The sequence below is a fragment of the Triturus cristatus genome, chromosome 5_1, assembly GCF_964204655.1.
Source record: "Triturus cristatus chromosome 5_1, aTriCri1.1, whole genome shotgun sequence".
NCBI lineage: Eukaryota > Metazoa > Chordata > Amphibia > Caudata > Salamandridae > Triturus > Triturus cristatus.
In genome coordinates, this window is record NC_140587.1 from 459,719,231 (window position 1) to 459,746,749 (window position 27,519).

Consider the following 27,519-nt stretch of genomic DNA (forward strand, 5'->3'; position numbering starts at 1 on the left):
GTCACAGCACAAGCCTCAATGCTGAGAGGCATGTTTGTAAACATCCCCGCACCCTCTGGTGCCTGCCACACAGTGCAGGGATGTTTACACTATAGCGGAGAGCCAGGGGAAAGGGGTACTGCTAGGGGCCCCAAAAGTCACTTCCGCCTGTCTTTTCATGGGGGCGGTGCCTGAGCAGGGATATTGTAGGGATTACTTTCCACCCTATGGTCCGCCGGATACATGCGGGCGGTTTAACGGCCAGATGCCTCTGCCTGCCTCATCTTAATGCAGCGGGCGGACCTGCAGGGGCCGATGACGGTGGGACCGCCACATCAGGGGCGGTCCCACCACCATCGTAATCAGGCCTGTATCATAATTCATGGGAATGGCAGAATTTTGGTGAATTAGGGGTTAAACTTTGAGGAAACCCTGGGGAAATGTGTTTTCATGTACTATAAAAATGCATAATGGCTACTGTGTATCGGGAATGGTATGAAATAAATATAAAATAATGAGTGCAACAGAAAAGCAAAAACCTGCAAGTAGAACTATAAAAAAGAAGAAAAAAATCATTGTAAACATTAAAAAGAAAGAAAATAGAAACATGAAGTACACGAGCTAGGAAATAGAAGGAGGTGTAGGGCATTTCTGCCAGCTCTCCATATACCATGCACAAAAGAACCGGGGAAGTAAGTTTACACTAACTTCTGAAGATTTAGTGTAAACTACAAGCTTCCTTATGTTTTTGGTACCAGGACTTACAGGCAGTAGTCAAAGTCAGGGCACCTTAAGAGGAACAGATCACAGACTGCTAGACCTTTCAGTAGTTCAAGAAACAGAAATGAGACTCTTCTGAAGTGAGGTCAGCTCTGGAAAGGGAGATACCACAATGCAAGCCAGAAGCAACGCAGTTCAAGCGTCAAGAAAGAGGTCAACATAGACTTTCAAAATGAAAACTGTCTAAATAAGAAAGAAAACGTGAGAGAAGAGTGGAATGGATAGGTATGAAAAGTAAAGAAGAGCCGTAGAAGGACAATGAGGGTCCCTCCATGTGAGAAATGACCGTGAAGATAAATTTATCATTACAATTTCGTGAAGGAGGGATCATTCCAGCGGCATTAGCCATTTTAGCATTATTTTGATCAAAAAGGGTAATGTAAAATTGTCCAATAAAACTACCTGGGAAATCTATTTACAAATATTCACAGTTTATTCTGATATTATCTTAACTCCTTTGTGGCATTACAGAACTGTATTACATGAGATAGATAGATAGATAGATAGATAGATAGATAGATAGATAGATAGATAGATAGATAGATAGATAGATAGATAGATAGATAGATAGATAGATAGATAGATAGATAGATAGATAGATAGATAGATAGATAGATAGATAGATAGATAGATAGATAGATAGATAGATAGATAGATAGATAGATAGATAGATAGATAGATAGATAGATAGATAGATAGATTGATTCTGTTGAACACCTTTCATTGGCTCTCCAGCAGAAGGCAAACTGTGAAAATGGCGCCCCATATGCAGGGGATTTCGGCGCCCTTTGTTGTCTTTGTAAATGCCATTCATTGCCCTCATTAGCATTTATTGTTGCAAGTGTACAAGCAGCAAATGTGAAATTGGTGTGTCATGAATAGCGGCGGCGGCCTGGTCTGCTGCCTGCAGTGTGGTGTGGGGCGGCCATTGAGAGGAAGCTGTCCAGATGGCTGCCAGCACACAGCAGAGCGCGCGTTTTGTCTCTGGCTCTGAGAGGCGGGGACGTTCACTGGAGCGTGGGCAATCACCCTCGCAGTGCAAAAAAAAAAAAAAAAACAAGCCCTCAGTCAGCGCGGGGAGGATGACATTGAAACAAAGGCGTCCAGGCTAACGCTGCGCTCCCGATTCAATGAATATCAAATGGGATTACATTTTTTTAAAGTGTTTACGTCTCGAGCAAGACAGATGCAGCCGTGACATGCCCTCACATATAGCTACCACAGGACCCGCCTTCTGACGGCGTAGTTATCAGTAAAAAAAAAAAACGTATCTTTCCTTTCCACGGTGAAGAGTGACTTTTGCCACCAGCTACAAACGAAAAGCGGTAAGAAAAGTGGGTTGGCAAACAAAGGGCGCTATGCCCCTCCCACCCTTATATAAACAGTCATTACGATATCTGTGTCAGCAAAATCCCCTATAAAGACGTCAGCAGGTCGAGAAAATGTCGCGGCCCTGCTGAGAGCGCGCTTTAACCTCCTCCCATAGTCCTGCTCAGAGGACCGACCCAAACCAAAACGTGCCGATTTCGTCAGCTCGAGCCCTGAAGTCGGGGAGTTTTCCTGTTCGACGTCTTCATTATTGGTTTGGTCGTCCCGTGACAGGCCCCATCAATCACTGGCAATCAATGAAACGAGGCCAGGACAGCCGGCTCTGTTAACTGGCGAGGGCGCTGGGTGCTTGTTTATGTCACTCTGTGGGCCTACCACAACTAATCACGCCACAGGTCAGATGATGACGAGGTGGTGACACTCACGGCCCTCGTGGCACCTCAGGTTTCGAAGTCACTTGTCTTCCCAGTCAGTATGAAGAGGCCATGAATACAGATGTTATGGCACCACACATCCATCGTTTGGTACTCGATAACGCTTGAACGGGGGCAGTCTTCTTGGATATCTGATATGTTTCAATGTTGAGTTACTCCATTTTTCCGTAACTTTTTTCAAAGCGCTGACATAATCCCAGAGGGCGTCGGGGCACTCTGCAAACAAACCGATGAGTATAATACAATATAAAATATAATTTGGAATGATCCAGAGAGAAGGCAAGTGTGTAGATAGCCTTTTGAGAGCAGATGCGTAACGCAGACTCCTGTACACACTGAAATCTGTAGGCGTATTACTAGACTTTTATCAAGTTAGGCGAACTCTCCACGAAGTAGGGCCTGGCCCTGCAAAGGGGGTGGAGGGGCGGTCTGTCACTGTCAGCGATTGGTTAGTTACCGCGAGAAAACAGCTACGACTTCTAGGCTGCGCACACCCCAAAACCTTCGAGTTTTGACAAAACTCTGGCATTTGAATGTGAATAGGTGGCTAATGGCTCGACTTTCTTTTCTGCAACTCGCCCATAAGAAATGCTGCTTCCCAATATGCTGCGCCAATTGGTAGCCAGTGGTCTGAGAGTGACCGTGGAACAAGCAAGCGAGGAAATCGACATTAGCGAGTCCGCCCCCCAAGCTGGTGCGCCCCTCCGGAGAAAGGGCCCACCCTGGGAAGAGGGGGTGCCCAGGGCCATCCATCAATGCTCGTTGGCCGATCATTGAGTGCCTCTCATTCACTTTATCAAGCCCTGCACACAAAGCCCGCGAGAAAAGGCCTTATTCAGCTTTGTTAAAGTCAACTAGGAGTAAAATGCTCCATTTGAACCCCTATTGCCCTGGGTTTTTGACTGTGTTAATGCAGTCCCGCTTAAAAGAGTGCCTTTCGTTTGGCTGCCCGAATCGCGGCACTATTAATTCTCTGCTGGTGAATGGCTGGTGGCAGGCCCGAGCAGATGGGGCAGAGGTTGGTGGCGGGTGTATGCCTTTCACTTCGGATCAATGGGAATCCCGCGCCTTTGAATTAACTCACTTAATACCCACTGCGTGGAGTCATGAATTCACAATGTATCACAAGAGGCGTCTATAAGTGGGCAGAGTGAGGGAGCCTGGGGGAGAGGACGACTCGGGCGCACAAGTCACTTCTCCACTGCTGCAGGAACCCTCGGCGCTTACAGATGCATCTCACCGACTTCTTCTTCCCCCGGGGTGAGTCTGTCGTCCCCTGTCGAGAGGGTGAGTCTGTCCTCTGTGGAGGGGGTGAGTCTGTCCTCCGTGGAGGGGTGAGTCTGTCCTCTGTGGAGGGGGTGAGTCTGTCCTCCGTGGACGGGTGAGTCTGTCGTCTGTGGAGGGGTATGCCTGTCCTCTGTGGACGGGGTGAGTCTGTCCTCTGTGGAGGGGTGAGTCTGTCCTCTGTGGACGGGGTGGATGTGTCGTCCGTGAGGGGTGTCTGTCGCCCTCTGTAGGGGTGAGCCTTCCGTCCTCTGTGGTGGGGTGGGTATGGCGTCTATTTTCGAGGGGTGAATGTCGCCCTCTGCTGAGGGTTGAGTCTCTCGTCCTCTGTAGGGGTGAGTCTCTCGTCCTCTGTAGGGGTGAGTCTATCGTCCTCTGTTGTGTGAGTCTGTCATCCTCCGTGGCTGCGTGGTTGTAGGTTTACAGTGCGGTGCTGGGCGGTGTGGAATATGTTGCACCAACAGGCTCTGTGCTGATGAGAGGAATGACACGGGTTTGCCTGTCAGGGCTGCGTTCATTGACCTGTGTGGATTGATGTGTACACGTGACACCATCACAGACATTTATTTTATGTCATGCATACATTTAATTAATGCGTTTTTATTTAGTTTCACATCGTTCTTGATTGTAGTACGCCCAAAATATATTTTTTTCAGTGAAAGCTAGGATAGCGTCCTTCACATGGATGTAGTTAGAGTTTGAAGGATTTTGTGGTGAAACTATGAAGCATAATGAGTTTCGACTGTTTCTACATCTAGTTGTCCACATGTGGGTGTTTGGACGTTTGCTGATTTGCTATAGAGAAAATGACTGTTGCTTCCAGTTGTGTTGAGGTTGTGCTTTGTCTAAGGCATGTTTAAGTCTTTTATTTCTGTCTATAGGTGACTGTTTCGTATATTTCATTAACTGAGAGAATATATATACATTTTATTATTAGATGTCATGAGTGATGTAATATGTGAGGTCATGAGCAGTGCATTGCGGGAGCGCGAGTTATAGTTAGCTCACTAACTATAATAGCTGAATTTCTCTGGTTTTGTACAAGTAACACCTGAGCCTAACTATAACGTCTATGTAACTTTTGTTTTTTACAGTGAATTTCTAAGGTTTTCTAACTACTAGTCCCGTCTGCAGAGTGGTGGAGAGCTTCGACTAGCTTTCAGGAATCCCGCGGTGTACCAGGAGGGCTTCTTGGCCCCCAAGGTCCCTCAGGTTTAAAGTGGACTCCATCCCCCAACCAGTAGTGCACCAAAAGCTGTGTTTGCAGACTGGTGAAGAAACGGGGCATGGCCTCTGACGACCTCTTAGCAATCAGTGTGTGGGACTTACTGGAGGTAACAGGAGGGGTAGTTGGCCCCCAAGGATGTCCTTGAAGGGCCAGCTACCCCTCCTGTTACCTCCAGTAAGTCCCACACAGCAGTATTGCTGAAGCCTGGTAGGAGGTCACGCCCATTTCTCCACCACTATGCAAACGCGCCTCCTGGCGCACTACTAGTAGTGGGATGAAGTCCCCTTGGCTATTGAGGGTCCTTGGGGGGTAACTACCCCTCCTGTTACCTCCAGCAGGTCCCACGCTGTGGGTTGGCTGAAAGGTTTTCTGTAGCCACGCCCTCTTTCTCCACCACTCTGCATATACTCCTCATGGCGCACTACTAGTTGGGGGAAGAAGTCCCCTTGGCTCTTCAGGGTCTTTAGAGGCCAACAAGCCCTCCTCTTACCTCCAGCTGGATTGTTGAGAGGTCATCAGAGGCCAGGCCCCCTTTCTCCACCACTCTGGAAACGTGCCAAATGGCGCACATTGCTGCTTGGGGGAAGAAGTCCTGAGGCCCTCTGGAGAGAAGGGGACCTCAGTGCGCTGACTGATCACCACAAAATTTTCAAGACAGCAGTTGAAGTGACTGACGTTAGTTTTGTAAATTGCGCGAGGATTAGTCAACTGATGCCAAAGTTGTTGGCAAATGAAAAACTGCTATTCGAATCGAAAATACATCCTAAATATAACTACCTACTGGCGACCACCAGTAGGTAATATATACGCTCTAGTTTCGCTAATTCATAATCCAGGACTGGGCCCTTTAGAAATCATTTATAACTGGTCAACTGGCATTTTTTTGGTGGGAACGAAGTGTGACATGCCTAAAGTGCTTCCTAATGGCATCCCTGGCCACTGCTCCTGGCCCCCTCATACTTACACATTCGGCCAGTGCCATTGGGTAAAGGTGTTAGCATATTGGCGAGACAGCCTTTATGGTGCAACAGAATATCACATCTAGATGAGAATACATCCGAGGAAGATCACTAGGAGAGCTTGACACTGGCCAGGCATGAAAAATAACTGGCAGGGAGGATAGATCGTGACACCGGGCGGTTCCCCGGCAGACTGGAAGGGTGGGCACAGGTTTCGTTACTGGGGCGGGTTTTGCAGTGGTGCTGCAATATCGGCCCTGATAACAAAAGCAGCAAGCAAACATTTCCAGCCTCCCGGAGTCGGGCAGTGCTTACCCAGGGGCTGGTCCGAGTAAATTGCCAAGGCTGCTTTGTGTTTCAAGTCCAGGTCTGCACCAAGTGCTGCGGGGTCTGGACTCAGAGATGAGTAACTAGGGAGTGCTGAGGAGCCTGGACCTCCATAACCAGGGAGTGGTGAGAAACCTGGACTAGGAGCTGGTTAACCAGGAAGTGCCGAGGAGCCTGGACTGGGACTATATAACCATGTGGTGTTGAGTAAGGAGCCTGGACGTAATCCCAAGGTTACTGCGATGACCTTGGGCTTAGAGCTGAAGACTAGATAAGCAGTGAGAAGCCTCTGAAGGAAACTGGAGACCGGGGGAGTGCTTGAGGACTCTCACCCAGGAGATGAGGCAAGTGAAGTTCCTGAGGACCCTTCACTGAGAGATGAACACTAGGGGATCTGGAGGTGCCTGAACTGGGAGCTGAAGAGTAGGGAAGACTGACTCGCGTAGGCCAGAACATGGCGGCTAGGAAATGCCGAGGAGCCTGGGCTGTGAGGTAGAGAATAGGATCGTGCCAAGACGTCACTAGGCCAGGTGAGTGCTGAGCAGCCAGGGTCTGGAGCTAGCGATGAGGGGAGCTTTGAAGAGCATTGACTGGGTGTTTAAGGCTGCTGAGGGAGAGCTGGAGGCCAGGGTACTGATGAGGAACCTGGGCATGGGCTTTGAGGCCACAGCTGTGCTTAGGAATCTGGGAGCTGAAGACTGTGGGAGCGCTCATGAGTTTGAGCAGGGCGCTGGAAACCAGGGGACTGCTGAGGAACCTGGGGCAGGAGCTGGAGGCCAAGGGAGGAAGGATCTGGAGACCACCGGATAGCTGAGGATTCCGGGCATTGAGCATCAGACCACAGATGTGCTGAGGAACCTGGGAGATGAAGATTTCAGGAGTTCTGCGGAGCTGGAAACCATGGGACTGCTCAGGAACTTGGAGCCGGAGCTGTTGCCCAATGGACTGCTGAAGAGTCTAAGTTGGACGTTCAAGGCCATGGGGCATCTAAGGGGCCTGGGCTGGGGCCACAAGACCAGATGACTGTTGAGACCTTGGGGCAGGAGCTGGATGTGCAGGAATAGCCAAGGAGCCTAAGGTTGGGCCAGGGGACAGCTGAGGAGCTCGGGCTTGGAGCTAGAGACCAGCGGACCTCTGGGGAAGATAGGCCTGGATCTGGACGCATGGGATGTGCTGAGAGGTCTTGAAGCTGAAGGCTGTGGGAGCTCTAGAGACCCTCTGAGCTAGGCTCCTGGTGAGGGCCAGGAGCCTGGGAGGGAGGTATGGAGCTGGCACTTGGAGCTGGAGACTGAGGAAGTATTGAGGACTCTGCCTTGAGTGGGCCATCTTCCATGGGGATGCTCTCTGGGGGGCGAGTGTATGTGCAGTGGAAGTATACACAGTGCCAGGGGTCACTTAAGGGTCAGACTGGAACAGAAAATAGCCCCAGGCAGCAAAATAATAGTGCCCTCCCGCCCATTAGTTAGTTAGTTAGCTAAAAAAAAAAAAGTGACCCATGCTTACAAAATGAACTTTGAACATGTAAAGGCACGCTGTGTACATTTTTTTGCAAGATATTTAAGCCCACATGCCTGCTGCAGACGATGTTTGTTTTAATATAAGGGACATCAACAGTAAAATTCGGCCCAGCAGGCTATAAAACAGGCACACAGACATCCCAAAAGCCGGCCCACACGCTGTCTGTTCTGACCAGCCCTCTGGCCACTGCCTGTTTGCCCGAGAGGCGAGTCCGACCCTGGTTCAGTAAGCACGAAAAGGAACACAAAGATTCACCCCTACTCTCAGTGAGGCCTCCTCGGGAGGGCACTGTGAAAAATGTACCTACGTGGGGAATATTTTCGTTTCCCCCGAACCTGCCAGTGTTTTTGTACCTTCCTAGTGAATGGCAACGGGCAGGAAAGGACGGAGCGCCTCTCGCCGGTTCCCCAGCACACGGTTAATTGATTATAAAAGGAAGCTCTGTGAAGCTTGCTGGCACACGGCCCCACCAGGCTGGCTCTCACTAAACTGCCATCCATTATCGCGCGCTCATTACCGCGGACGTCTAACTATGATGAGCGCGCGATTGGCCTCATAAATAGGGCGCGCGATCGCGATGGTGACAGGGCAGAGCCATCTTTGTGAAATGTGGGCCGCAGCACGCCGCCGCCCTGACACTGACGGATTTTTGTTGCAGGGTTGGGTGAGGTGAGCTGCTTTGGGAGGGCTTTGGAGCAGTCTGGTCGCTCGGCGGTGGGGGGGAGGGAAGGATTGGTGGGTGGTGGTGAGGAGTCGGTGACTTTACATCCAGTCGCCTCTCAGTTGTACCCCACACGCTGCTGCTTCTGCCCGGAGGACACCCCTGGGGTCGAGTGTCTGAAGCAGTTCCCCTGCTGCAGAGAGTGCTGGCTCTAGAAGACTGGGTCCAGAGACCTGCAAACCAGTGTGCTCTTTTACCCTCTGCCTCGTGTGCCTCTAATGCTGTCTCATGTTCTTTCTCACACGCGTTCTCCTTCCATCTCCTGACTGTCTCAATCTCTCCTTTTATCACGCCTTTCACTAATATCTCTATCTTACTCTCTCTCACTTTCTACCACCCCTTTTCGCCACCCCTTTTCGCCATTCTCTCTCTTACTCTCTCGTTCGACCACCCCTTTCCTCCCCTTTCTTTCCTCTCTCATTCATATGTGTTATCTATAAAATTCATCTAATTTGTCCTTGGACTGCTAATTCTCTCTCTGTGGTCGGGTGGTTCTGAACATGGGTGATGGCTGATGGATGGGTGGATACTCGGTGGAGTGCATGGACGGATGGGTGGAGTTTTGGGCAGGTAGATGGGTGGAGGTATGTGGATGCATTCGGGCGCGTAGGTAAACACATGCCATAAAAACTGATGCCCGCTGGCCCGTCCCCGGTATCTGGCCTGTCCAGAAGGCATGCGAGCCAGGCTCTGCTTCTCTTACAAGGCAAGGCTCTGCCACAAAGCACTCAACAGCGACCGCTGCGAGGAAAATCGCCATCCCGCGCGAGATACGGCTCTGCAACAAAGGCTGGCACTTTATGTATCATGGTGTCCATTAAAGCTGATTAGGCGCGCGCGCCGAGCCCAGCCAGGCATGGGGGCTCCCGCGTGGAGACGTCCGCGAGGGTGCGCAGGGCACGGGGTGGTTCGGCGCCTGGAATGGGCTGTGCAAGGGCCCATTCCGTGTTCATCTTCCGCGGACCCGTCAGTAAAGGCAGGAGAGCGGCGGGCACGTGTTTACGCCCATCAATACCGAGGCCCAGGGGGCCGCCAGCTCTGTGGAGAAATAAGTGGCTGCGCGTAAGTGGCCACTGCGCCGCACATGCCACACAAAACGCCGACAAAGGGACGGACGGGATACTTTTGTTCGCCAGGACAAATTGTCGTATTAAAAAAATCATTAAAACGTGCTGTTTACAGACGCAGTCTTAATATTCCCACATAAATAAACAAACGCGGTTTTACCAAGCAAATAAAAAGTTGCTGCGAATCCGAGTAATTTCCCAGTAATTATTTTTGTATTGCGACGGGGGCGGATACGGGGGATGTATTAGTCTATCGAACTATATGTCTTTGTAAGACAAATTGGCAGATCTAATCGGCGATTAGAAGGGTTAACTTTGGAGGGCATGAATAATTCAGCATTAAACATTGCTGAGCAGCACTCGGCTTCCTGTCCCCGGTCCCCGGGAAGTTGCGGGGAGAGGTGGAGGGAGCCGGTGCCGGGCTCAGGGGAGCCGGGCGCCTGTGATTTGCCCGCACACACTCCTCGCTGTCATTGCTCCGCCTGAAGAGACGGGGCTGGGTTCAAGGCCACATGTGCGCCTGTCATCAGTCACATTTCTGCTCCAAGTGCGATCGGCGGTGTCAGCTCTCCATCTGTCTCTGCGCAGCGAAGGCGGGCGCCTGGCAGCCTGCTGCTGTTGCCGCTCCCCGAGGCTAGGCTGGCCCAGCTCCCTGCCTCAGCCCTCCCCCCATGCCGGATCTGCGGGCTCCGAGACCCGGTGGAGCCGCCTGCACAGCCCCGGCCAGCCCTGCGCAGGGGAGCACGGTGCGTCAGAGGATGCCCGGTGAGTGAGCCGCCGCTTTGTGTCCTTGGTTTGTGGGAGTGCTGTGGCCGCGTCTAGTGGTTGCGCTCTGGGGTGCTCCGTGGCGGGGCTGCCGGCGAGGGGACTGCACGCTGCGGCGGAGAGGCTTTCACTATTTGAAGGAACCCCCGGTTGAGCGAAGACTTGTTTCATGTATGGTTCCGCGTTATGGCTGCATGCATTTTCCGCAGTTGGCATAGCTGTTTGTGCCGGTGGAGTTAAGGAATCTTTACCGAATGCATCTGACCGGAGCTCGGTGGCATGTAGGAAGCACCCTTAGAGCACAGACAGAAATAACTGATAACTTACCGCCCTTCTGACGCACCGTGGACTGGTTGCACGAATCATTGGGTATAAAACTTTATTTTATTGCATTGTGTAGCGCCAAGTATGACAGCTAATGAATGGCCTTCTCAGCGCTTTGGTGCGTAGACTTTGGATACATTGGCGGAGTACAGGTTAAAGCATGTGATGGATGCAAGTAACGGATATGTAGCCTGGCATCGTCGGTGTGGTGGTGCAGTGAGGTCAGTTGCGGGGGCCCCACGGGGACACTGGAGGAAGAGTGGTTCTGGGACATCTAATGTTGCTACTATAGCACTGCTCACAAATACACCCGTAACCCCTCGCTGCGCGGACCCGGGGCTGTGGTGCTTAGTGAAGGATGCGGTTTCCGCCTGTGTTTGGCAGTGTTTGGGAGGTGGTGGCAGAGAGCTGTCACGAGCTGGGCACAAGCCGCCCGTGAGCCGGAGATGGGCTGGCAGTCACGAGGGGCCCTCGGCCCCAGTTCCGAGGGCCTGTGGCCCTCCAGCAGCTGGTGTTTTGAAGCCCGATCTGTCTGGCAGCAAGTGCACGGCAGGCACGGGCAGTTGTCTCCGGAATGTTTGTCTTTGGACGGGTGGCCGTGTGTTTGTTGACGCTGGGGGTTGTGACACCTCAGTGGGGTCCCCTGTTTGCTTAGAGCCCGCGTGCTGGCCTTGGCCAGCAGGGCCGCGCGCCTGGCACACGAGCACGTGTGGGCGATGTGGCAGCACGCCGTGAAAGGTCAACCAGGCCCTCCGCCAGGTGCCCTCAATACCGAGGTGACAGAATGTGGAACACTCCTCTGACTGCATGCCTTTGTCATGTTGGCTATCCTTACTTTGTAATGCCTTATGTTACATTCGCGGCTTTCTCCTAAAATGACAGCACGTAGAGTGTGTCCCCTACCCGCCCCCCTCCCCCCCACAGGGGTCCTGTGAATTCGTCCACTGCTGTGGGCGAGGGCTCACGCAGTGCAGACTGGCACAAGGGCATGTACCATCCACACTTTCCTTTTGCTGGGCAGAGTACCCCTGGCGCCCCGTGTCAACCACTGGCTTTGTGTGTGCTTTTATTTTCATGATGCAAACAGTGCTGGCCGGTGGATGCGAGTCCGCCTCGGGTCCCAAGCAGTTGTGAGAATGAGGTCGCGTGAGGCACTCAGCGATGCACTTCTACACTGATGATAAATACACATACACTATTTTTGTGTAGACACACAGAGAGTGATATAGTATTTATTACCTTTATTGAGCCATGAGCTATGAAAGGGGGAACCCTAAGTGCTTTGTTCACCCCGCCCTCCACCAAAGACAACCATCAATACCATATGACTCAAAGTAGATCTTTTATATGGTTCATCTCATGCTGTTTATATGCTGTGTATAAGTTATTTAGGCAAAATCATTTAACTGCAGCCCAATCTTATCAAGAAGGCCTTGTAAGAATGGCCCCGGCATTTGTAAAGAAACTGGAATATGAAATAAGACAAGAAATAAACAATAGTTTCTCAAGTTAGTGATGCTGCACTGATAGTAAACATATGTCTGTGTGTGCACGCATGCACACACAGACACCATCCATCCATCCATCCATCCATCCATCCATCCATCCATCCATCCATCCATCCATCCATCCATCCATCCATCCATCCATCCATCCATCCATCCATCCATCCATCCATCCATCCATCCATCCATCCATCCAGTTTACATATCTATCTATCTATCTATCTATCTATCTATCTATCTATCTATCTATCTATCTATCTATCTATCTATCTATCTATCTATCTATCTATCTATCTATCTATCTATCTATCTATCTATCTATCTATCTATCTATCTATCTATCTATCTATCTATCTATCTATCTATCTATCTATCTATCTTAGGAGAATTACATCAAAGAAGGCACTAATACCTTGCCTACTTTTGTTGTAAAATGTTCACTACATGCGTTGTTTATTATTAATAAATTACTCCCGTGTCCAGTGGAGCAACACAAAAATCATACCACCTTACCAGAGTTGATGAGGGGACATTTAGGCATTCCAGATAAACATTCCAGTGACCTTTGTGGGTTTTGTAGCTGGAGCATGTCTTTAAGGCCTATGGGAGACTGGGTGATTTGTTGTGTTGTGGCAGTCTGGAACGCAGGCCAGTTCACTAGACCCAAGACCTGTGAGAGGGGTTAGTTTTTGGTCGAAGAGCTGCCTGAAGTGCTAGTTATGCCTCTAAGGGTTGGGTGGCTGGAGGTGGTTTGAGATGGTGGAGTGAGCTGGGAAGCAGGTCATGTACCATGACCACAGGCACCAGGGGGAGGACGGACCGCTTTTGGCTCAGTATACTGGAATGTATGCTGTTGATTCAAGAGATGGAGAGAGAAAATGCCATGATGAGGGGAAGCAGGACATATTCTGTGACCACAAGTGATGTTGCTTTTTGACTGGGAGTGTTCTGAGAAGCAGCCCATGTAATTAAAGTATAGAGTTGAGAGTTCATTCCATGCTGTTTCAATTGCCTTACTGAAGTGCCTAGAAACTCTGCCTGGACTGTATGCTGTGACATTTGAATTTCCAATAATAAATTAAATAAATGAAGAAAAGAGGAGGCACTGTTCTGAGGTAGGGGAATGCACTTTAAAATAGGTACTGTCTCATGTTATAAGGGCCATAGTGTATGTGGCCGCCTGGTAAAGGGGACTATCCTGAGGTGAAAGCCATGCCCCATCACTCCATCCAGTGGGAAGATGTGATGATGTGGTGCTGCATTTTGAAAAAGACTGTCACCATTGTCCTCATGGATCGTGGGAGGTGCGCTGGCCTTTGCTGGTGGCTTGTCTGGGAAGAAGGTCATATGTCCCGCTTCCAAGGATTGTGTGAGACAGAGTTGGTATTTGATGGCAGAGTGGTCTTGGAGGAGAGCTATGCCCTGTGCCCTCAAGGGATGTTCGAGAGAGATGATCTGTGGAGTGTGAGCCGCCTGGGAAGAAGGCAGTGGCCCTGGGCTGTAAGTGCTGTGGGAATGATGATGATGGTCTGTGCTGCACTTCAACTCGGGAAGAAGGCTGTGTGAGAGGTGCTGCTCTGTTACTGCAAAGTAGTCTGGGGTGATGTCCTCATGCCCAACTCCCAAGAACTGTGGGAGACACAGCTGGTCTTTTATAGGGTAATGGTCATGGAAAAAATACATGTCCATGGCCTGAATGGCTGTGTGAGGAGTGAATTATTAGTTTAGGGGCTAGAAATTTGGAAGAAAGCCATGTCCTGTGCACCCAAATAACTGCTGAGTGGTGATGCTGTTTGATAGGGGGGGGGAGTGTGGAGACGAGGGCATGACCCATGGACTGTGGGAAATGAGGCTGGCATGTCGGTCTAACGTGACCACAGAGATGGCTTAATGCGCACACGTTTCTGTATGATACATAAAGCAGCTCTGAAGGGCAGTGTGTGACTTTCTCAAGGAAGCAGACGCCTGCCTGCAGAAGACTTTGGCTCCTGGCACCATGACAAGCTGTTTCCCTGAAAGGACAATCAGCGATCAGGCCACAGCGGCCCTTGAAGAAAGCTCCTCTTTCAGAGGATGGCCCGCCATTAGGTCAGACCACCCTTTTCCCTGCTCCTGGGCTCCAGATGTGCCTGAATCTGTTCTTTTTTGTATTAAGTTCATGTTTCAGAAATGGATTTGTTTGCAGAATCTGGTTTTACTTAAGACATCTCCATCCTGGAGTGCATTTCATAAATTGCCCACATATTTTTCTTAGCAGAGAACTTAACTGGCTGTAATTTCTAACACATGGCCGCGCCATGTGATATTTTCACGGCGCTTGCATGGAGCTGGGAAGGTCCCTGCAGAAATGGATCCATCATCCCACCGCCAGACCCACTTTTTTTTCTTTTGAATGTTGCTGCATTTTCCATTTAGCAGAACTATACATTAGCTAGCGTTCTGTGGTTGTAAAACAGCACATTTCTGATTGTAAAGCACATGGCCCTTTTATTATCTGCTGAAAATGTAGTTGCCTTTCAAAGCCACTGTGTGCAAGTCTGTTTTTCTGTTTCCAGTATGTCTGCCTGTTAGTGACCAGTTGCTTCAAGAGTGGAAACACAGCCCCGCACTCACAGAACGTTTCTGGGTATTCCTTGTGCTACAGTTCAGGTAAAGGTGTATAGCAGACCGAAACTCTTATTCAGGTGATATAAAAAATCTATAGACTGGCGCGTTTTCCACAAACAACACTGTATTTCTAAACAAATCAGACAGGCTAGCACCTAGCGCATTTTCTGTCGCTTTTTCAAAGGAAAATAATAAATGCTACAAACATACTTGAAATAATACAATTAAATATTCAAATATTTAATGACATATCTTTCTTTCTATCTTGCTAAGCTATCTGGCCCCAATGTTTCCAAAGTGTGTTATGTGTCGGATTCTCCGAGTGCACTTCCTTGGATATGAGATTATTGGGGTTTGAACAAACCACACAGGAAGAAATCATGCACCAAGTCCTTTTCACAGCTCCCCCACAGGTAGATGACCTGTTAACATCCAATGCCACTTTCTGCCCAGCTGTCCTGTTTTGTCTTCTAGCTCACCCAGAATGAACATCATTAAAGCATACACCTACACTTAAATGGCACTTTCAGAAGTTGATTCGTGAATTTCATTAGGCTAAAGTAAGGTGCTTAGGCATGTAAGATGGGATTGAGTGGTGTCATAACCACGAGGTCCAAGATGTAGACAAGACACCCTTATTTAGAAAAGGGTTAATAATAAAACCATTTTTGAACTTTATATGGAAGGAAAACCAGTTTGTCAAGCAGTCGTTAGAAAGAGCCTCCATTTTGTGGAATCCATTGAATTCACGCCTTCTGATGCACCATACACCTGAAAGTTCTAAAGTTTGAAGAGAAGACAATTAATTTAACAGGGAAGAAGCTTTGAAATGTAAATTTTTTCTAAGTTAAAATCTCTTCCTAATGAACACATCACAAGCATTTTCTCTTTAATAAATTTCGTTTCTCCAGTGACAGGTTTTGGCTAGTATTGAGAATATTTCTCTGTACAATCCAACATTGATCTGCAGCTAGAGTTCCATGTGCCCATTAGGAGAAGCCGGGGCTTTGACTGCAAGAGCAAGCAGTCTTACGTCTGCGAAAGGGCAAAACCAGTTTCGGCGGGCTCACAGTTGCTCTGGTGTACTAAACTTTGCATCACTGCTACATTATATGATCTACTGTATAAATATACCAGATCCGTTCTAAGGAGGAGCAGGATCACATGTTATAATGCAGCCACAAATGATGTGAAAAAAACACCCTTTAGCATCAAGGGCGTAGCTTAGTCAGTAAGATTCGGGGAGTGTGAATCTCAAATTTCCCAACTAAAAAAAAGTGAGCAGGGTCAGTAATGATTTGCATTAGGTGGGCTTCTGAATACAGCGATTGTCACTGGTTAGACTATTTGCAAGCATTCATCCCATCACCTTTGGCGCATTTAATTGTCAGTAGTATGCCCGGAAACCAGGGACTGGTACTGCTTTCCAAGCCTCCTACTGCAATGTTTGTTGAAAGCCCAAAAAGAAGTACATTAGCACTCATTCAAGGAATACATCTATGGGGGCAGATTTACTGCTTTTTGTTAAACCACTCACCATATATTTGAGTTTCCACTCCCAAAAATGAACAAATGAAACAACTCTCAGTGAAAGGTGAATAACAACAAGAAAAACTGACACAGACATAGCAGACTCGACTCAGAGCCCACAGACCCAACTTCCAAGCCAAGAATGCATTTGGGGTGTCACCAGAGAACCCCCTGAAGCTACGCCTGTGCTTATTCTATCTTGGCCTGGAAGTTCTCCCTTAGAACTCATGACTACGGTCACATAGAACGCAATGGCCTGGAGTCCCTGCCCTGGGATCACTTATTTTAAAAGTATTTTCACTACACGCACTCTTCTTTGTCTCTGCCACAAGCAGCCTTGATGGTAGAGTTGTCAAATTGGTGCATGTAGGCAGGACTCCATAGTTCGAGTCCTCTCTTTTTACAAATCATTTTATCAGGTGATTGATGGTCCTGTGTACTAAGCGTGAATTACAAATATAAGTGGGCACGATAGCAAATTTCTAGGGCAATCCAAACCAGAGACGAGCCAAGAGTCCATGCACAAGCCAAGCCAAGCCATGAACATGCTTGCCATGTATATCTTACAACAAACATAATGTAAATATATGACAAAGTCTCTTCAAAATTAAAAAAGTGTATTTCTTTTAACATGCAGAAGTGTTTTTTCGTAGTACAACAGATTATATCACGGTATAGACATATTTATTAAAAGGGATAGTTTTTAAACATGAACATAGAAACAATTAATGCCTCGCACCCCTCCAACGACTATGCCCTTAGTGACCTAAGAGACAAGTCAGTTGTCATGTACACCATAAACATGACTTTTATTCTTATTATAGATGGAGCAACGTTTTAGGCTATTAACTCAAACATAAGAGGTGCTTGTACAGGGCACATCCTGAACTCAAGTATCTAAAAGTGCTCTCATATGTGATTAAAAAACAGGAGGCTTTGTAAAATAAAATTTTGCTTTTATCACACAGTTTGGACAAGCAAAGAAGCCAGTATTGATTCCAGGCAATCTGGTTTCAGATTTAGAAATTCAGTCACCAGTGGAAAATATGTAGTTCTCTCTCTTGCTTTGCATCAAAAGAGACTTTTTTGGCTTTTATTCTCGCCCAACACTGAAAAATGACACATACATAGCAGACCTGACTCAGAGCCCCAGATCAAACTACTAAGCCAAGAATGCATTTATTTGGGGGGTGTCATACCCCAAGCACCCCTGAAGCTTTGCCCCTGTGCAGCACTTTCCTGGGAGGGTCCACGTTTTCCATAAGAAAAATAAAAACATGCAGTTTCAGGCAGATTTAGCTTGCAATCATATTGCCAACAAATGAAAAATATTGCAGACCTGGGCTCATGTAGCTCCAGTTGTGCATCTGGTCTCTGGAAACCATTTTAGACTGTACCTGTGTGCATTCAACTGGGAAAGGAAACCGGGACTTGTAGCTGAGACCATTGGGTCATTCTTTGGCTCAGAAAGTGGTATGGAGAGTATTCTGATAGAGTATGGAACTTCTTGGCGAAGTTTAGTCTTGCGTCTGGCAGTTCAGTCTCTTATTTCCCTCTCCAACAATCACTCAGTATCTCAACTTCTTTTAACATCATAAAAATAGTTTTTGAACCCCTGATACGGACTGTCTCACCTTCCTGTCCTCTTGCAAACTCTTAAATCCACTACATTCTGTCCTTAGCAGATTCCACTCAACAGTACCAACTCTGCCTATCATAGATACCTCTCTTCCATTCTTGTCTTTGATCTTTTGGCCTCTAGTTGGACTTACCTGAGTATGTCACACCTCTGGTGGTGCCATCTACGCAGAAAACAGTTTTAGCTAGGGATCACCTTTGGCATGATTTAGGATTCCCCGAGATAATCTCAATTCACTTGCAGTCACTTGCAGATCAAGTGAGGAGTGGGCTCATTGCTCAGTACTGGTTGTCATGAAATCCACTCATCTCTCTTGGTAGCTTTAGCAGGTTTGGCTGTGCCCTGTCAGAAGCAATAGATAGATCGCACTGAAATATTTTAGGGTGGAGGCGCCCGGGAGGTCAGGGGGTGGACGGCTCCTGTGTACATTAGTGCTCCTTTTTTGACCTCTAAGCCACTTCTCACCTGACTCTTGCTATCACTCATTCAGTGAGCAAATCTATCTGAATATTGATTCAGCCCTAGCACTGCTGCAAGGTAGACTGGGAGGCGGAGAGCAGAAGAGTCTCTGTAACTGTACATCTCTAATAGTAATGAATGGCTGCTCAGTCTCTAATGGAGAAGCATCTTATTGAGGTGGCCACCATATATTTTGATTAGCAAGCCAATTGATAGCTTCCTTGCAGATGTTACTCTGCTATTAACTCAGATCCGCAAAGGGGAGGTATCATGCACACTTTCAGATTGCAGATACATTGTGAATTTAGTTTTAGTAAATTGAAGCGGTCTTAATTGGTGGCAAGTTAGTAACAGCATAAAATAAGTTAAACATGTCCTAAATTAGCTAAATGTTATTTAAGAAAGTAACTGAGACAACGTCAGCGATTTTATCTTTCATTTTCTTGGGATGTTGTAAAATATCACATTTGCGTGTATGTAGCTGGTTTTTGGTGCTGAAATATTAAGAACCGTGTTCACAAAATTGAAAACTTTTCAAGTATGCTGAAGAGGATGCAATACCCTTTAGTAATCAGCTCTGTGAAACAGCCTGTGTTAATTTGGCAAATGAGTTTATCTTTAGTGTTTAATAGAATGAAATATGTCGGAAAAGATTAGATGGTTCTGAAATGTTTACCTTATTTAGGAACTAGGGCAAGGAATTTTGCTAAGAAGGACTCTGCTCATTAGGTTTGGCAAGAATATGTCAACTCTAATATTCACAATCTGTGTGATTTATGACTCCAATGCTCTAATATTGTCTTCAGTACCAGAAGGCCCTGAGATGGGTTTTAATGGCAGCAGGTCTTGAGGTGTGTTCTAGTGCAGCAAGTCTTGAGGTATTTTCCAGTGTCAGCTGGTCTTTCTCTGTTTTCTCATCTCACCTGGTGCTCCAGTGTTTTTTAGTAGCAGCTGGAGTTGACGTATGTTTCTAGTGTCAGCTGGTCTTGCAATGTTTTCTAGTAGTAGCTGGATTAAGGTGTGTTCTAGTGGCAGCTGGTCTTGAGGCGTGTTGCAGTGTCAACTGGATTTGAGGTGTGTTACAATGTCAGCTGATCTTTCGGTGTGTTATAGTAGCAGCTGGAGTTGAAGTGTATTCCAGTGGCAGTTGGTCACGAGGTGTGTTCCTGAGTCAGCTGGACTTGCGGTGTTTCTAGTAGCAGCTAGAGTTGAGTTAAGGTCTGTTCCAGTGGCAGCTGGTCTTGAGGTGTGTTCCACCATCATCTAGTCTTGCTGTATTCTCTAGTAGTAGCTGAATTAAGGTGTGTTCTACTGGCAGCTGGTCTTGAGGCGTGTTGCCGTGTCAGCTGGATCTGAGGTGTGTTCCAATGTCAGCTGATCTTTCGGTGTGTTCTAGTAGCAGCTGGAATTGAGGTGTGTTCCAATGCTAGCTGGTCTTGCAGTGTGTTCCTGTGTCAGCTGGACTTTCAGTGTTTGCAAGTAATAGCTGGATTAAGGTGTGTTCTAGTGGCAGCTGGTCTTGAGGTGTGTTCCTGTGTCAGCTGGACTTGCAGTGTTTTCTAGTAGCAGCTGGAGTTGAGTTAAGGTCTGTTCCAGTGGCAGCTGGTCTTGAGGTGTGTTCCACCATCAGCTAGTCTTGCTGTATTTTCTAGTAGTAGCTGAATTAAGGTGTGTTCTACTGGCAGCTGGTCTTGAGGCATGTTGCAGAGTCAGCTTGATGTGAGGTGTGTTCCAATGTCAACTGATCTTTCGGTGTGTTCTAGTAGCAGCTGGATTTGAGGTTTGTTCCAATGTTAGCTGATCTTTCGGTGTGTTCTAGTAGCAGCTGGATTTGAGGTGTGTTCCAATGTTAGCTGATCTTTCGGTGTGTTCTAGTAGCAGCTGGATTTGAGGTGTGTTCCAATGTTAGCTGATCTTTCGGTGTGTTCCTGTGTCAGCTGGACTTTCAGTGTTTGCAAGTAATAGCTGGATTAAGGTGTGTTCTAGTGGCAGCTGGTCTTGAGGCATGTTGCAGTGTCAGCTGGATTTGAGGTGTGTTCCAATGTTAGCTGATCTTTTGGTGTGTTCTAGTAGCAGCTGGATTTGAGGTGTGTTCCAATGTTAGCTGATCTATCGGTGTGTTCTAGTAGCAGCTGGATTTGAGGTGTGTTCCAATGTTAGCTGATCTTTCGGTGTGTTCTAGTAGCAGTTAGATTTGAGGTGTGTTCCAATGTTAGCTGTTCTTTTGGTGTGTTCTAGTAGCAGCTGGAGTTTAGGTGTGCTCCAATGGCAGCAGGTCTTGAGGTGTGTTGTAGTGTCAGCTGATCTTATGGTGTTTCTATTGGCAGTTGGAGTTGAGGTGTGTTCCTGTGGCAGCAGGTATTGAGGTATGTTCCAATGGCAGCAGGTCTTGAGGTGTGTTCTAGTGTCAGCTGGTCTTGTGGTGTTTCTATTGGCAGTTGGAGTTGAGGTGTGTTTCTATGGCAGCAGGACTTGAGGTGTGTTCCAACGGCAGCAGGTCTTGAGTTGCGTTCCAGTGTCAGTTGGTCTTGAGTTGTGTTCCACTGTCAGCTGGTCTTGCACTGTTTCTATTAATAGCTGGAGTTGAGGTGTGTTCCAGTGTCAGGTGGTCCTGAGGTGTGTTCCAGTGTCATCTGGTCTTGCGCTGTTTCTATTAGCAGCTGGAGTTGAGGTGTGTTCCAGTGTTAGGTGGTCTTGAGGTGTGTTCCCGTGCCAGCTGGTCTTGCACTGTTTCTATTAGCACCTGGAGTTGAGGTGTGTTCCAATGGCAGCAGGTCTTGAGTTGTGTTCAAGTGGCAGCTGGTCTTGCGTTGTTTCTAATAGCAGCTGGAGTTGAGGTGTGTTCCTACAGTAGCAAATCTTGAGGTGTGTTCCAATGGCAGCAGGTCTTGAGTTGTGTTCCAGTGTCAGCTGGTCTTGTGGTGTTTCTATTAGCAGCTAGAGTTGAGGTGTGTTCCTACGGCAGCAGGTCTTGAGGTGTGTTTGATTGACAGCAGGTCTTGAGTTGTGTTCCACTGTCAGCTGGTCTTGCGTTTTTTCTATTAGCAGCAGGAGTTGAGGTGTGTTCCTATGGCAGCAGATCTTGAGGTGTGTTGTAGTGGCAGCTGGTCTTGCGTTGTTTCTATTAGCAGCAGGAGTTGAGTTGTGTTCCTACGGCAGCAGATCTTGAGGTGTGTTCCAACGGCAGCAGGTCTTGAGTTGTGTTCCAGTGACAGCTGGTCTTGCGTTGTTTCTATTAGCAGCTAGAGTTGAGGTGTGTTCCAGTGGCAGAAGTCTAGAGGTGTGTCCTAGTGTCAGCTGGACATGTGCTGTTTCTATTGGAAGTTGGAGTTGAGGTGTATTCCTATGGCAGCAGGTCTTGAGGTGTGTTCCAACGGCAGCAGGTCTTGAGTTGTGTTCCAGTGTCAGCTGGTCTTGCGCTGTTTCTATTCGCAGCTGGAGTTGAGGTGTGTTCCAGTGAAAGAAGTCTAAAGGTGTGTTCTAGTGTCAGCTGGACTTGTGCTGTTTCTATTGGAAGTTGGAGTAGAGGTGTATTCCTATGGCAGCAGGTCTTGAGGTGTGTTCCAACGGCAGCAGGTCTTGAGTTGTGTTCCAGTGGCAGCAGGTCTTGCATTGTTTCTATTAGCAGCTGGAGTTGAGGTGTGTTCCAGTGGCAAGAGTCTAGAGGTGTGTTCTAGTGTCAGCTGGTCTTGTGCTGTTTCTATTGGAAGTTGGAGTTGAGGTGTGTTTCTATGGCAGCAGGACTTGAGGTGTGTTCCAACGGCAGCAGGTCTTGAGGTGTGTTCCTATGGCAGCAGGTCTTGAGGTGTGTTCCAACGGCAGCAGGTCTTGAGGTGTGTTCCAACGGCAGCAGGTCTTGAGGTGTGTTCCAATGGCAGCAGGTCTTGAGGTGTGTTCCTATGGCAGCAGGTCTTGAGGTGTGTTCCAACGGCAGCAGGTCTTGAGTTGTGTTCCAGTGTCAGCTGGTCTTGCGCTGTTTCTATTCACAGCTGGAGTTGAGGTGTGTTCCAGTGGCAGAAGTCTAGATTTGAAAATGCATATCGAGTCCTAGAATCAATAACTTACTTTCTGTTCTTTTCTCATTCCGCAGCAGTAGCCTTTATTTGCCGAATAAATGAGTGAACTCCCTACTGGATGTATTTGCATCCTGCCAACTGCCTCCAAATCAGTTCCAAGGCTTTTCTGACAGTGCAGAGACATTACTAGCTGTTTTATGGCGGAGCTGTGTGCCAACTTTTTTTCTTTTTTTGCAAAAAAATGAATCCCAAAATAAATACTGGCCTTTCCGAGCGACATGTGAAACAGAAACCATCTGATCATATATTACATTTATCGTGTGCTAATGAATGTTCGTGGCCAGATGCTTTGTGGCAGTCTGCTGTAGTTTAAATGGATTATGCTCAGCATTCCTGTTCTCCTCCTTGTGCTTAATTATGTGAGGATGGAAGTATGTCCTGGGCGCAGAAGTTTATTTGTGATGAGTGACAACGATGCTGAATTGCCATTCCACTGACACACGTGAATATGACGTGTCAGCAAAGGCATTTCCCGTGTGCGCATATAAAACTCATGATATAACACTGCTATCTGACTTACAATAGGAGTACTTTCTAGTAAGGTCAATTCGATTCCTGGAGTTTTATTTAGATTTTCTGGCCAGTGATGTAGGCTAGCCATGTCACCGTTTATTTACTTGACTAAAGCTAGGATTTGCCGCATAGAGCGAGCAGTGACAGTAGCAGTGATTGTACAGCGTTCACATGTTCTCTCCATGTTCAGTTGTGCCATGTTTCACTGAAGTCCGTCAACAAGATATGACAAGCTATTCAACTCTGCAATAGCTGACACTTACCCTCCTGTACATTGTTGTCATGCATAGATAGGTATATTTGATCTTCCTAGGACCTGACTGGCAAAAGCTTATAAACTTTAAACATTCACAAGATAGTCAGGCATGTATTTTTAACAGTTCTCTTTATGTATGTGTATTTCTATATCCATTTCAAGTGTGATCCAAGGTTGTCTTCTATGTGATGTATAATTAATTAGACTTTAAATATCAATTTTGGGGTGCATTTCTTTATATATTTTCTTCTGATGATTTTTTAGGTCTGGTGTTAGCCAAGGCATCTTGATTCTTGTAAAATTAAACATACATATAAAATATACTAACTTATACGGGATTTCAGGCCCCTTTCTTCATCCATTCATCTTCTGTTGTGTCATTTACATTTATCGTCCGTCCAATAGAGCATACAGCATGGGGCAGTGGATTAGAATACTTCAACCATTGGCTAACTTCACTGTGAGTGACGGTATTCTGCTCTTGGCAAGGTTCAAGTCGTTCCGTTGAGTGCTGTATACTCCTATGTCAATGTGAGCTTTTTGAGACCCCAAAAATATTTTTGCTTTTAACCAAGGATTTGTTTTTAATACATTGGCAGGGCCGGACTGGGAACCAAAACCGGCCCTGGCAAAGTGCTTGGCCGCGGGGGGTTGAGGGTGCCACCGAGCTCTTTGCCAGGGCCGGTTTTCGGACGATTTTGTTACAGGGCCGATTTTGCAGCTACGCTGCAAAAACGGCTCCGTAACAAAAACGGCCCCCAGGGGCCCAAAACTGGCCCCCACCTGTGCGGCGCACCGGGGGATTGCCCGGTGCCCGCTACAGCCAGTCTGGCCCTGTATATTGGCAAGGGCCCAACAGTTCCCTGAGCAAAAACCATTCCAAAAACCATTAAAAAAAACATTAAGAAAGCTGAGAGTCCAGCTGTTAATGCCAGACCTATTGTTTTCCCAATTCTGGTCCTGCTGTTGAAATCAGTTTAGAAAAAAATATATGCAAGGGTTTTGGTTCAGTAACGTTAAAATGCAGATATTCGTGCTCAAATATCTATACACCCAATGACAACATGCAATCTGACTGAAATCTAGAGAATCTTGTTGAGGCAGAGAGCTCAGAAATATTTACTTTATTACAACTAAGTGCAGGTCAAGGGCATCCCAAGAATACAACATACCCAACCTTCATATATTCTGGAGTGAGCTTTTGTGTTTGGCACTACGGTCCCACAGTTGATGTCTGTATGTTGTTTGGTTGTCAGGTACAAAACTGTATCGTGTTAAGAATGCTGATGCTTTTTATCACTGTCTATATTTCTAATTTGCAGCTTGAGGCACAACAATAATGGTTCCCAGCTTTACTATCCACCATAAAATAGTGTGTGGTTTCCCATGAAATGTTTATGGCAATATGTCTCATTTCCTTCGCAGAATGTGGCTTTTTGCCCTTCTCTTCAGACAGTGAGGTAGGATGATGTGAAAGAAATTCTGTACTTAGATACAATTTTATGTTCTGTTGAATTTCCCCAAAAAATTCTAAAGACTAAAGGCCTGATTACGATCTTGGCGAATGGGATACTCCGTCACAAATGTGACAGATATGCCATCCCCTGTATTAGAAGTTCCATAGGATATAATGGAACTTGTAATACGGGGGACAGGATATCCGCAGTGCTTAATTTGTAAAAAAAAATAAGTGCTAGTGCCCTCGTCTAGAGGCCACTGCAGCTTGCACTACTCCTAGCCCCAATTGTGCCCCCGGTGACAGAATTAACAACACAACTACTAATCAACACACCCAACAAGTATGACATTTCAGACTATTCCCGACCCCAAAGCTACAATAATGGATTGGGCAGCAGATATTAGTCATTTTTAATGTTCATTGAAATAATAAGCAACTGTTGTTGTGTTAATTTCTAATTTACATAAACAGTGCAGACTGTCAAAAGTGCCGGTGCTGACAGTTAAGTTCCGATACTGAACACCAGACACCACCGGCTTAAATTAAGCACTGGATATCCGTCTCGTGTGTGACGCAGTTTCCCATCCGCCAAGATCATAATCAAGCCCTCTATTTTCTAAATAAGAGTTGTCAGTGGCTGTGACTAGTTACACTAAAAAAGATTCATGATTAAATCTCGGTGAACACAAAGGCTAGAGGAGGACAATTCAGGATTGTGGTTTTAACGAAAGCACTGAGGTGTATAGATGGCATATGATTCATTGGAGTTGAAACTAGGGGTGCTGCTGATGTTGTAGCTCCCCCAGACTTAAAGAACTCTGGGGACTGTGATTTGTGATTCAAAATTTGCAAATTGTGAAAAGTAGTGCAAAATTAAAGGTAACGTGTTACGAACTAAAAAACAGGAGAGGCAAAAATGTTGTTGTGGAACAGAAACTGGATGTGAAAGAACAGAAAGAATGTGAAAGTATGTGAGGTTAAGATCTGGCTGTTACCAGATTCCCAGACCTTCTCTTTAAATGCACACTCTCCCAGTACTGAGTGCAAAGCCCCTGGTGTGATTAGAATCACACCCACAGCGAGCCTCAAACATAAATGCGGCCTTACCACCTTGTGGTTACATGACAAAGTGAGCAAGAGCTGTAATATTTGTCACTCAAGGTGGAATGATTAAAATGAACAGGTTTGAGGGTTTAAAGAGGTAAGCAATAATGAGGTACTGTTCCCCCTTGCCTGCAGGCTGACTAAGTATCCGAAGGGGCTGTTCAATATTTTGTGGTGACCGAGCAGTCAGACAGATTGAGAATTAAATCTTTTGGGGCATCCTGAGTGGAATCTTCAATGGCAGGGAATCCAGAAGAAGCTGTAATGTAGTGTAAACTTTTGCTGCAGTGAAATGCGCTAAAAGAATAGGCCCGATTACCTGCCTTTTTGGGAGTGGTTATTACCATCCTGTTGACAACACTTACAATTAAATATTTAACCAATTGAGTATTGAAAATGCATTGTTTGAGAGTGGTTATTACCTTCCTGTTAACAACACTTACAATTAAATATTTAACCAATTGAGTATTGAAAATGCATTGTTTGGGAAAGGTTATTACCTTCCTTTTAACAACACTTACAATTAAATATTTAACCAATTGAGTATTGAAAATGCATTGTTTGGAACAGGTTATTACCTTCCTGTTAACAACACTTACAATTACATATTTAACCAATTGAGTATTGAAAATGCATTGTTTGGAACAGGTTATTACCTTCCTGTTAACAACACTTACAATTGAATATTTAACCAATTGAGTATTGAAAATGCATTTTTTGGGAAAGGTTATTACCTTCCTGTTAACAACACTTACAATGAAATATTTGACCAATTGAGTATTGAAAATGCATTGTTTGGGAGTGGTTATTACCTTCCTGTTAACAACACTTACAATTAAATATTTAACCAATTGAGTATTGAAAATGCATTTTTTGGGAAAGGTTATTACCTTCCTGTTAACAACACTTACAATGAAATATTTGACCAATCGAGTATTGAAAATGCATTGTTTGGAACAGGTTATTACCTTCCTGTTAACAACACTTACAATTGAATATTTAACCAATTGAGTATTGAAAATGCATTTTTTGGGAAAGGTTATTACCTTCCTGTTAACAACACTTACAATGAAATATTTGACCAATTGAGTATTGAAAATGCATTGTTTGGGAGTGGTTATTACCTTCCTCTTAACAACACTTACAATTAAATATTTAACCAATTGAGTATTGAAAATGCATTGTTTGGAACAGGTTATTACCTTCCTGTTAACAACACTTACAATTAAATATTTGACCAATTGAGTATTGAAAATGCATTGTTTGGAACAGGTTATTACCTTCCTGTTAACAACACTTACAATTGAATATTTAACCAATTGAGTAGTGAAAATGCATTTTTGGGGAAAGTTTATTACCTTCCTGTTAACAACACTTACAATGAAATATTTGACCAATTGAGTATTGAAAATGCATTGTTTGGGAGTGGTTATTACCTTCCTGTTAACAACACTTACAATTAAATATTTAACCAATTGAGTATTGAAAATGCATTGTTTGGGAAAGGTTATTACCTTCCCTGTTAACAATGGTTACAATTAAATATTTAACCAATTGAGTATTAAAAATGTATTGTTTGGTAGTGGTTATTGAACTATTGTTAGATCTCATCCCTGGGCTATGTTGTTTTCCGTTGAAAAATAATCTTTAATAAGG

At 46.2% G+C, this 27,519-nt stretch overlaps 1 protein-coding gene across 4 annotated transcripts in view; it reads left to right on the forward strand.

Annotated features, from left to right (window-relative positions):
- Positions 1-27,519, forward strand: part of RUNX1T1 (RUNX1 partner transcriptional co-repressor 1) — a 176,597-nt gene that overhangs the window by 80,481 nt on the left and 68,597 nt on the right. The window contains exon 1 of one of the 4 annotated variants that reach the window (XM_085605286.1): positions 3,719-3,782. The exons of 2 other annotated variants lie outside the window; for them this stretch is intronic. In XM_085605286.1, coding sequence (XP_085461412.1) covers positions 3,752-3,782 — 31 coding nt within the window. In that variant the 5' untranslated portion in view covers positions 3,719-3,751. Of the gene's footprint in view, positions 1-3,718; positions 3,783-10,081; positions 10,392-27,519 lie in introns of those variants that run through there. One more of the 4 variants, XM_085605285.1, reaches the window with a different exon arrangement.